The sequence below is a fragment of the Rattus norvegicus genome, chromosome 18, assembly GCF_036323735.1.
Source record: "Rattus norvegicus strain BN/NHsdMcwi chromosome 18, GRCr8, whole genome shotgun sequence".
NCBI classification, from domain to species: domain Eukaryota; kingdom Metazoa; phylum Chordata; class Mammalia; order Rodentia; family Muridae; genus Rattus; species Rattus norvegicus.
This window is the reverse complement of record NC_086036.1, coordinates 1383504-1395589: the sequence shown is the minus strand read 5'-3', so window position 1 is coordinate 1395589 and position 12086 is coordinate 1383504. Positions and strand designations below refer to the sequence as shown.

Genomic DNA, 12086 nt, shown 5'->3' with positions numbered 1-12086 from the left:
ACTTATGGTATAGATACTAGTAGCTAATCTACTTATTTCTGGTTTTGTTTCTGTTTATTGAGTTAAATAAGCATAAAAGATAGCATACTTCATAAGTTTGAGAAGGTTTGAAATTAAACTTATATATAGAATTAAGTACCTCCCAACCAAATTTGGACAATTTTACTGAAGTTGTGTGTTTTACTCATTTATTAGGATATCTTACTGAGAAAACAAATGAAATGCTTGTCTCTTATTCTTTGTATCTAGTTGGTTCTGCCTGCATTCCTTATTTATTTATCTTCTACTCTTCTGTGAGTAATAGGACACCTCTGTATTTTTGCCTGCTTTTATGTAAATTAATCATGGCTCTGAATTGTTCAACATGCTGCATATTTTTTCTTTCTTTTTTTTTTTGCTGAGCATTTTTATATGAATGTCATGTAATATTTAAAGTATTATCTGTTATATCCCATTTAAGCTGTCATTCATTCCAGTCTTGCCTGGCTCTTAAAAACATTATTATTTCATGTTTTCAGTTGAGTACTATATGTTAATTTTATGGGGAAAGTGGCTTTGAATTTTTTTCCTGCAGTCTTTATTTGGCCATTAAGGCTAACTTGTGTGATTGAGGCATGAAAGAGCAATGACAGCCATTGCTTACCTGTTCTCTGTTGCCTGTTGCTGTTCTCTGTTGCCCGTTGCTGCATGCTGTCAGACCAAAGTCGTAGTTTTTCCTTTGGTTTTAAAATCTAAGGTTGACTACGATACCTTTTTTTTTTCTCTTCTAGAGTCAAGAATTGAAGGTTGGCTTTCTGTACCAAATAGAGGAAATATCAAAAGATATGGCTGGAAGAAACAGGTACCATATATCTAATTTCTTCTCATTTATAATTTTGTTAAATGTTTTACTATAAAGTGTAAATCTTAACTGCTCTATTACTAAAATTGACTTTAAATTAATACAGTATAGTGGAAACACAAATAGAAGGTATCTTGTTAGTCAATTTAAATCAAGTCAGTGTTGCTCTTTTCATTCTTCTTCTCTTGTTATCATTTCAGTATGTTGTGGTGAGCAGCAAAAAAATGTTGTTCTATAATGATGAGCAAGATAAGGAACAATCCAGTCCATCTATGGTGTTGGACATAGAGTAAGTTGCCTGTGGTTGAAATTTTTTTCATTGTTTGACTTTTTGCTTACGAGTTATTTTCGGAACTGCTTGTTTTGTGTTGGGTGGAAGAGGGTGAGCATCTAATCCCAGCAAGTGTTGGGGGACAAGTAGGAGAGTCTCCAGAAGTGACAAAGGCAGCCTGTCTCAAAGAAGACGAAAAAATGAGAACCGACACTCAAAAGTTTTCCTCTGACTTCCATATATACACCATGGCACGTTTGCTACCACACTGACACAAATAAGCACACATGTACAATTTAAATAAAGTCTAGCCTTAGCAAAATGTGAGAAGGAAAAGTATGTATACAAGATATATGTACTTTGAAAAGCAAATTTCTCTTAATTGTTTGAGTTCCGTGAGCATCTCAGAAAGTAAAGTTGGGGGCAGTAGAGGTGTCTGAGAGGTTAAGAGTACTTGATTCTCCTTGATTCCCCTGCAGAGGGCGCAGGTTTCCTTGTCAGTGGCCACATGGCAGCCCACAACCTTGGCTGCAGTTCTAGGGGCTTGAACAGCATCACCTGGCGTCCAGAGTACCAGGCACACACATGGTTCACATATATACGTGCAAGCAAGACACTTATCACAGGAAATCCTTTTTTTATTTTAATTTTACTTTATATTTATTGTTGTTTTGCCTGCATATATGTCTGTGTGAGGGGGAGGGTGTTGGATCCTCTGAAACTGGAGTTACAGACAAGTGTGAGCTACCATGTGGGTGCTAAGAATTAAACCCAGGTCCTCTGGAAGAGCAGCCAGTCCTCTTAAATGCTGAGCCATCTCTCCAACCCCTAATGTTTTTTAAAGTTTTAGAGATTATTCATCAGTGTAATAAACAAAAAAAAAAATCAACATGATTTCATGCATTCAGAGACTTATTTCCTGCTTAAGTGGAAAACTGTGCGGATGGCTTCTGAAAGGTCTTCATTGTAAGCAGCTTTGCAGTGAGCTTCATAGTTCAGAAGTCTAAGCCTTCTTCCTTCAGTTTGCTGTAGTCCACATTCACAGAGTAGAACTTACATTTTCATTGGGACCCAGTTTGTTCCAAGGCTCTGGGTTATTCTTCCTGTCCCAGCTGACATCTGGATTGAACAGTGCCACATCACATACAGTCCTGCTCCAGTAGTTACGGAGAGGAATCAAGCTGGGATGCTTCTTGGCTTGCCCGAGGATCTGGTGAAGCATGTTTGCGGCACAGGCCTACCTACACGGAGAGGGGAGGGACACACTAAGCCGCTTCTCACCCCCAATTTTTTTAAGTATAACATTATTTGGTCATCATAATGACACCATCAGTGGTTTATTTTAATTAATGTAAACAAGTAGCTGTTCTTTTTAAATAATATAGAGTGGGTTTTTCTATGTGTATTTATTTTCATTCCATTTGTATATTATCATAGAGGTGATATATAGTATATGTAAAGAAACTAGGTCCTATGTTTAAGAACCTTAGAAACAACTAGTTCAAAACTTTTTAAGTGTACAATATAAATTCAAAATGAGGTTTGGTAAGTGCTATTCAAGAGTTATATAAAGTTTAATAAAGGACCATCAAAATGGCTCAGTGGGTAACATTGCTTGCTGCCATGCCTGGTAACCTAAGTTTGATCCCTGGACTCCACAAGATATGGAAGAAGGGAATGAATTTCAGAAAGTTGTTCTCTAGCATCCACACATACACCATGGCATGTGTACTCACATACAAAATGTAACATGTTTACATGTTCAATAAATGTTTTTGGAGCTAGTACTGGTTAGAATATAAGCAAAACTGAAAAAGCTCAGGTAGTATTTCAAATTGCTTTAAGTATTATGGGGCTGGAGAGATGGCTCAGTGGTTAAGAGCACTGTCTGCTCTTCCAGAGATCCTGAGTTCAATTCCCAGCAACCACATGGTGGCTCACAACTATCTGTAATGGGATCTGATGCCCTCTTCTATGTGTTTGAATATAGCGACACAGTACTCATAAATAAAATAATCTTATAAAAAAAAGTATTAGTTTTGAATGATAAGTTTGAATGGAATAGTAAAAGTAAAAGCGAGTCTAGTTTTATAAAACGAATAGCCAAGTCGTTTTTCAAATGGATTTGCAATCTTGCATTTCTGTCAGCAATATGTGAGTGATCTAGCTTCTCTATATTTTTGTCGACATCTGTTTTACTTTCAGAGTTTTATTTTTATTATTTTTAATTATGTGTATGTGAGGGTTATATATACATGGGTGTAGGGGCCTTTTAAGCCTCTTGAGTTGGAGTTAGAGGCAATTGTGAGCCACCAGACGTGAGTGCTGGCAGCCAAACCAGTGAGCCATCACTGTTTCTTTTAAAATTCCTAAAGGTATATTATCATGACATGTTTTGACACACACACACACACACACACACACACACACACGATTATTGATGCTGAACATCTTTTTATTTGCTTCTTTGCCACTTATATTTTTTCTTTGATGAAATGTATGCCTTTGTTACCAATGAGATTATTATAATGGGTTTATATCATTTATTTCTATCTTAGTAAATTGTTCCATGTCCGACCTGTAACCCAAGGAGATGTGTACAGAGCTGAAACTGAAGAAATTCCTAAAATATTCCAGGTACAAATGTTCTAATTCTAAAAGCTCTTTTACCTAAGCAATAAGTGATTTGTGAAATAGGTATCAGTGTTTTTATGCATTGTAGAATTTTTATTTACAGATTAATTTTTTTTCAATCTTCACCACTCCTGAATTTAGATACTGTATGCAAATGAAGGTGAATGTAGAAAAGATATAGAAGTGGAACCAGTTCAACAAGGTGAAAAAACTAATTTCCAGAATCACAAAGGCCATGAATTCATTCCTACCCTCTACCACTTTCCTGCCAACTGCGAGGCCTGTGCCAAACCTTTGTGGCATGTTTTTAAGCCACCGCCTGCCCTAGAGTGTCGAAGATGCCATGTTAAGTGCCACAGGGACCATCTAGACAAGAAAGAGGACTTGATTTCCCCATGCAAAGGTAAGGTGCAAGGTGTGAGATGACTCAGTGGTGAGGTTTTCTCAGATGGGTACTAATGTATTCCTGAGGGACTGTGCAGCGGTCTTTTCTCAGAGCTAGTAGTTCAGCTTTTAGCAGTTGTGAAAGCAAATCATCCCATTTTCAAAAGGCAGGCCGCTGAAAACCTTGTCAGTTGAGAGAAGAACTTGGGGTAACTCCTCCTGCTCCCCTCTGATTTTTCACAGTCTGTATTTCCCATGTACCTCCCCTGTGTGCCCCTCACAGTTAAAAAGCCAGAGGACATAGACATACACTGTCTGCTTTAAGTAAAAGATGTTGGTTCTATAGATACATTTGTTTTACTGTTGTATTTTTTATATTTCTAATTTTGTATTATTTTTCCTGTGTTTATGACTACTGATTTTGATCTTTTTGGTTTTTAGAAAAAATTCACTCTTAGTTGAATTGATACAAAGATACTTTCCAAGTATAATTAAGTATAGTATCTTTAAAATTAAGAACTTGCTAGGTGTTGGTGGCACACACCTTTGATCCTAGCACTTAGAAGGCAGAGGCAGATGGATCTCTGTGAGTTTGAGGCTAACATGGTCTACAGAACAAGTTCCAGTACAGCCATGGCTACACAGAGAAACTCTGTCTTGGAAAAGCCAAATTTAAAAAAAAAAAAAAACAAAAAACTCGGGGTTGGGGATTTAGCTCAGTGGTAGAGCGCTTACCTAGCAAACGCAAGGCCCTGGGTTCGGTCCCCAGCTCCGAAAAAAAAAAAAGAAAAAAGAAAAAAAAAACCTCAAAAAATTATTAATTTAATTTGTTTTTTAAATATTGTATTATGGATTTAATTGTAAAAGTTTTATTGGTTTTTCTTGTCTTTTAATGTAGTAAGTTATGATGTAACATCAGCAAGAGATATGTTGCTGTTAGCATGTTCTCAGGATGAACAAAAGAAATGGGTAACTCATCTGGTAAAGAAGATTCCTAAGAACCCACCTTCTGGCTTTGTCCGTGCCTCTCCTCGAACGCTGTCGACAAGATCTACTGCAAATCAGTCTTTCCGGAAAGTAGTCAAAAATACATCTGGAAAAACTAGGTAAATGCTAAAATATTAAAGTGTTTAGTCATATAAAAATTGTTGGAACCTATCTATTAAAATTAGAAACCTTGTCAGTCATGATGGCCACACCTTTATTCCCGGGGTGCAGGCAGGCAGGCATGTATGTCAGTGAGTTTGAGACCAGCCTGGTCTACAGAGCAAGTTCTAGGAAAGTAAGAGCTAAATAGGAAGATTCTATCTCAACAAATACTACTATTACTACTAATAATAATTAAAAGCCTTCAGTAGCACACATGCTAAAATCAGAAAACTATTTTCACCACACAAAGCATCATTTATAGATAGGTCCTTAATGCATGCCTTGCAGGGTTTTATATGTAAGCATAATTGATTGCTATTAGGAATTACTATGTAGGACATTTTCATACCCAGTTTCATTACAGGTTAGGATATATGTGACATATAGTTTATCCCTTGTTATCTTAATCCACTAGAATTACATTTTTTGAATGTAAATGAGTCATTATAAAATGTTCATCTTTTACACTGTTTTGGAATTGGGTTCTTTTAAAAATTAACATAATTTGTTAGTAATGATAAATAGTGTACTAGAAATAAACTCAGTTAAATCCTTCTTTTTAAGTCTTTGATGGGTGGGACTTTTTCTCAAAAATATTTTATATGCTACAACAGTTACAGGACCTGATTAAACCCTGTCCCCCTACCCCATTTGTTTTTTGGGTTTTTTTGGGGGTTTTTTTGTTTTGTTTTTTTGTTTGTTTTGTTGTTGTTTTTGTTTTTTGAGACAAAGGGGTTTTTTGTGTAGCCCTGGCTGTCTTGAAACTCACTCTGTAGACCAGGCTGGCCTTAATCTCAGAGAGACCCGCCTCCCTCTGCCTCAGAGTGCTGGGATGAAAGGCTTGAAGCTATCTTTAATTCACTTACTTTCATCACTCTCTTCTGTCTGTAATGAAATGAGGTATACCCTTTTCTTCTGTATTTTCAAGCCTCTCTACTATCACAGCATTTACCTGAACCCTGTAGAATGCTATTTCAGCCACCTAGCTGTAGGATGTAAACTTAGGACTAAAACAATTTAAAATCAGTGAATATAAGAAAATGTTTTAGGAATACAAAAGGGAATCATATTATAGTGCTTTTCCTTTCCTCTGCTTTCCCTAAACTTTGTGTCATTTCTTACTCTTTGTGTGACTGTACATATGGCCTTTCCCTATGTTTTTAGGAGTAGGAGGGGTGGTATTGATGGGATTTGAACCTAGGGCCTCATGTGTGTCAGCCAGATAGTCTACCATTTAGCCATACTCACACCACTCCTTCCAGCTGTTGTTGTATCTTGTATTTTTGAACCAAGCATCTTTCTTAAATTACAATATTTTTTTTTCCTTCAACAGTTAACCATGTGACCTACTGCTGTGTTGGAATCATATGGGATGCTACCTGATCAACCAGGCTGTTTAACCATGTGGAACAGACAGGCTGTTTCTTTTGACACAAATACCACAGGCTTTTCAGGGTTAAGATTGCTGTTGTTCTGTCCTTGTTTTGGCACAAAAAGCACACTGAGGATTGTTTTTGTTTTCTTGCGGGTTTGCCTACAGGTAGTTTAGATTAATTATTACTATGCAATGCAAGTACAATTGGGGAAAGCTTTGCTAGGTTTTTTTTTTTTAAGGTGCTGCCTTTTTGGATTTATAAGGAAATGCCTGTCAGTCATGATAGAACAGTTTTCCTCATATGAACAAGAGGAAAGAACTTTCACTTTCAGTGGAATGGCCATCACTATCAAGATCAGATCGTGGAAGAAGTAAAGAAAATATCTCAAAATGAGACAAGTTTTTCTGTTTTGTTGTTCAATAACTAAGTTTTTTGTGCTCTTGCAAGACTATACGAACTATTTTAAGAACACAGTGATGTCACTTGAAGCTCAGTGTCCTTACTGTAGAATTAAAAGCCTTACTGTCAATTGCCCACAGTGGGCTCTATGGAGAAATTAAATATCATACATTATGCTTTACAAAATATTGTATATGTTTCAGCAAGTTTGTAGATTGGGAACTGGGAGAAGATGAAAGAATTACATTTAATCTATGCATTTTTGCCAAGCCATATTGAGATATTTTACTACTAAAGACATAAAGAACTAACTGTACAAGAGAACCATGTTTAAAAGCCTTTTGTGGGGTACATCATTTCTGTAATTATATAATGTATTTCTTTGTGGTTTTAAGTAAAAAGACATTAAGTTAACAAACATAAAAATGTATGCACTGTTTGAAATGTAAATTATTCTTAGAACACTTTCAGTGGGAGTTGCATTACCCTATTAGTGCCTTAATTTGAGAGAATTTTTTTACTGCCATAAGTACAGACTTTTCAGAAAACAGATTTTACAAAAATTATGTTTTTTCATTGGTAATTGGTTTAATTTAAAATATAGTTTGTCAGACTTACATAAATTGAGTACAACCTTTGTACCAAACTATCTGCTACAATAATGAAACTATCTGCAAAAACATACAGTTGCACCAATAGTAAAGAATTATGAAATATGTCCATGATGTTTTCCATTTAACATAGGAATTACCATATAAGTACTGTTCGACTCTCTGTTCAGCTGTAACAGGAGTTGATGTGTATGGGTGGTGTGATTTATTGTTGTTTTTAACCAAATACCTCCTCAGTAATTTATAACGGCTTTGCAGTAATGTGTATCAAGTAAGCACTGGAAAACCGATCTTCTCTAGGGTGACATGCATGTTTCAAGTGGTATTGAAAGCCGCACTGATGGATATGTAATAATAAACATATCTGTTATTAATATGCTAATGGCTCTGTGCTCATTTAATGAGAAATGAAATAATTTATGGATAAATACTTTTAATATTGACTTACTATGGTATTTTCTCATGGCTGGAATGAATAGATGGCATACTAAAAATTATTCAGTGATTGTATACAAATGTTTGCTAAATTTTGTAAATAGATTAAAATTATTTTTTAAAGATAAAACTTGGTTTGGGCTTTAAAACAAGAGGTGTTATTCTTCAAGTAAAATGATGGCCAGTGTTCATTGGAAACCATTCCCCATGAATCTATTTCAGTTCTGTACATCTTGTGAGCAGAGGCTGTGATAACTTAATGTTTGACCATCACAAATACCATAACAGCCACCCACAGTCTTAGAAGGTAGAATGTTTTCCTTCAGAGGTCCCTATACTGCCAGGGTCTCCCTGCGCAGTTAAAACCAAGCAGTTTGCTTAAGCCTATTGCTAAAACATTCAGATCCCAGTGCTGAAGAGAGGATCCATTGGTCCAGACACATTTGCCTTTCTTCCTAAAGGACCCAGTTCAAGTCCAGAACCCAGTGTCAGGCAGCTCGCAACTTCTAATGCCAAGGGATCCGATGCCCTCTCCTGGTCCCTTTGGCAGCATACACGTACATACACATTAAAAAGATGTCAGTGGTTAAGAGCACTGATTGTTCTTCCAGAGGTCCTGAGTTCAAATCCCAGCACCCACATGGTGGCTCACAACCATCTGTAATGGGGTCCGATGCCCCCTGCTGGTCCCTTTGGCAGCATACACATACATACACATTAAAACGATGATGTGGCTCACAACCATCTGTAATGGGGTCCGATGCCCCCTGCTGGTCCCTTTGGCAGCATACACGTACATACACATTAAAACGATGATGTGGCTCACAACCATCTGTAATGGGGTCCGATGCCCCCTGCTGGTCCCTTTGGCAGCATACACGTACATACACATTAAAACGATGGGCGCCCTATGCTTGTAGTTCCCTCGCCTGTTATACAAGACCATTCAGAGTTCAGGACCCTCCTGAAATATCCTCCATTGTTCACCCTGAGCTGGTGTAAAAAGGTGTTCATTTCTCTCTGTCATATACATGTTTCATGTTGTCTCCTAGGAACTGTGATGAACTTAACTTGTGACTTGGAGATGGGATGCAGGGTACAGATCCTTTGTCACCTGACTTAGTACATTCTTAGAGCTGTCCCCAATAAGTATGTCAAGGTTGAGTAGCAGCCAACACAGTTAATACTAAATACAAGGATTTTTTAAAAAATGAAATATTACATTTAATTTTACAGTAGTACAGTTAATACTAAATATAAGGGTGTCTTTTTTTTTTTTAATGAAGTATTAGTCTGAGCATCACAATGCTCAGAACTGAGTGTCCTGAGGAAGGACTCCTAAGGCTGACTTGCAGAAGAGCTGCTTCTCTACATTCCCAGCATACTCCAATTCTGTGATGGCCAAAGCATGCTGGACCAAGTGCTCCCAAGTGTCTGCTACGTCTACAGACTAATCTGGCACCTTGTACTTTTTGCCACTTAGGAATTTCATAACCTCATATGTGAATCACTGTTCATCCTGCCTCAGAAAACCACTTTGGCCGAACATTGTCTTACCCAGAACCCTAGCTCAAGGATATCTAAGAAATGTATTACAGCTTCTAGATTTCTCTCCACTCTGTTATTGAAAGACACACGAATGGAATGGAGATTTAACAGTCCATGAGAGAGAGGGGATAGGGGGAAGCTGTGGGGGCACTTGTTGACAGAATTTGGTGTTGGGTATTTTTCCAATTGTGCCTGGAGCTCACCAATTTGTCTAGACTAGCTGGCCATCAAGTCCCAGGCAGTATCTATCTGTGTGCCTGGTTCGTTTACATGGGAACTGACAGATTAAACTCAGGTTCTCATGCCCCATGTTCCACTTTACCAGTTAAGCCATTCCCTACCCCTATTTCTGACCTGAAATTACTTTCTGTATACCACTTTCAGGTTTGGTTTATTCTTGTTTTTCCAAGGCCTATTTAATGTGCATTATTTATTTCAGTTCTTTCTGATTTTTTTTTCTTATATAAACAGAATACCCTCTGTTCCCAGAAACTTGTCTCACCTCAGGGGTTCCTCTGTGAAACAGACAGTTCTGTCGTTAGAGTTCCCATTGGGAATGTTTACCCCATGCTATTCAACCCTCTGTAATACCTAGCGTGTTGCTTGGAGTCTGATAGTTCTCCTGCAGACCTTATTATATTTAACACAGTCTTTTAGTGACTCCAAAACTACTGTTAAAAAATATTCTTAAGGGGCTAGAGAGATGGCTCTGTGGGTAAGAGTGCTTGCTTCTCTTCAAGGACCTGAATTAATTCCCAATATCATGACAGGAGACTTACCACTGCCTATAACCCCAGCTTCAGGGATTCTAATGCTGGAGGCACCCACATACATACATAGCACACACGTCACAAAGGTGCACACATAAAAGGAAAAGTCTTTGGCAGGGCTTGGTGGTATACACCCTTAATCCTAGTACTCTGGAGAAAGAGGCAGGACATCACTGAGTTTGAGGCCAACTCGGTCTATGTTGTTCCAGGCTAGCCACAACTACATAGTGAAACCCCGTTTCAAGTATATAAATCTTTTTTTAAAAAAATCAGTTGGTTAAAAAAAAAAATGAAGGTTGAATACATCCTAAATGTATTCACAAAGACACCACATAAATTTATATATGGGCTGACCAGAATTAAAAAATTCAAAAGCAGATTTTGAAGTTTGAGGGTCATAAAACAGGCTGGGGAGAAGATGGACTAAAAATGACTAAAATAAGCAAAACAAATTGGTGCTTTGAGTGAAAATGGCCCCCTTTGGGTAATAGGGAGTGACACTATTGGGAGGTGTGGCCTTGTTGAAAGAGGCATATCACTGGGGAATGGGTCTTGAAGATTTAAATGCTCAAGCCTGGCCCAGTGTCATTCTTGCTGCTACCTGGAGATAGGGATGTAGAATTCTAAGCTACCTCTCCAACACTAACATGTTTCCTGACATTCCTATAATGGACTAAACTCTATAAGCAAGCTCCCAGTTAATGTTTTCCTTTATAAGAATTGCCATGGCATAGTGTCTCTTCACAATAAAAACCCTAAGAAGTTGGTAGCAGGGACTGAGTTATTGATGTGATAGACCTGACCATGCCTTTATTTGGAGGAATGTGGATTTTTGGACTAGAAAGGTTGTTGAATGCTATTGAGGCTTAATGGGCCATGGAAAACTGGTGCTGATGGGGATTTGAAATGTGGGGGTCTAGCTCAAGAGGTTTCAGAGAATATTAATATGTGGCCTAGAGATGATTCTTGTGATAATTTGGCAACTAATGTGATTGCTGTCTGCCCTTGTCCACAAAAATCTGCCAGAGGATAAATTGAGTTACAGATTAATAGACTTGGGAGAGGGGTTTCCACACGGCCTATTCACCGTGTTGCTTGGTCATTAGCAGCCACACTTACGCAAATCTATAATGAAAAGGAGCAAGCCAAGCAAGGAAAAGCATAAAATGTACAGCTGGAGGAGAAAAGGAGCACCTGGGAAAAGTTTGAAGAAAACCCTGGTCCTAAATTGAATAAATGGAGTAGTTACCTCAGGGTGACACCCTGCTCAGCTAACCTTCCAATCTCTGAAAAAGAATTCAAGGAAAGCTTAGTGGCAAATGCCTTTAATCCCAGCATTTAGGAGGCAGAGGCAGGTAAATTTCTCACTTCAGGGTCAACCTGGTCTATGGAGGGAATTCCAAGATTGTCAAACTTAGGCAGTGAAGGAAACTAGTGAAATGTGTTTGAACAAGGGGGCCATGTTCTAGCCCGAGCAAGGAGCAGAACTTGACAACTTGGCCCTGTCATAGAGTCAAGAATACAAGAAAGGGGCTGTGGAAATTTCCCTCTGCAACTAAGGAAAACCACTGAAGGAATCCAGGCATGTGTCAGGGGTGTCCCTGCATGGAGGTCTAGAGAAGCCATTGGGTGAAGCAGTGAATGTAAAACCTAGATTGGCTTAGAGAC

The 12086-nt window shown here is 38.0% G+C and overlaps 1 protein-coding gene and 1 pseudogene across 3 annotated transcripts in view; one reads left to right on the top strand and one right to left on the bottom strand.

Moving 5' to 3' along the window:
- The window catches only part of Rock1 (Rho-associated coiled-coil containing protein kinase 1), a 121859-nt gene extending 113629 nt beyond the window's left edge, over positions 1–8230 (top strand). For 2 of the 3 annotated variants that reach the window (XM_006254401.5, NM_001389239.1), the window contains exons 28-33: positions 771–841; positions 1042–1130; positions 3671–3749; positions 3888–4149; positions 5029–5236; positions 6613–8230. In XM_006254401.5, coding sequence (XP_006254463.1) covers positions 771–841; positions 1042–1130; positions 3671–3749; positions 3888–4149; positions 5029–5236; positions 6613–6616 — 713 coding nt within the window. In that variant the 3' untranslated portion in view covers positions 6617–8230. Of the gene's footprint in view, positions 1–249; positions 294–770; positions 842–1041; positions 1131–3670; positions 3750–3887; positions 4150–5028; positions 5237–6612 lie in introns of all 3 variants that reach the window. The other variant, NR_171200.1, reaches the window with a different exon arrangement.
- Ndufa4-ps2 (NDUFA4, mitochondrial complex associated, pseudogene 2) lies at positions 2108–2439 on the bottom strand (annotated as a pseudogene).
- Positions 8231–12086: the final 3856 nt, after the last annotated feature.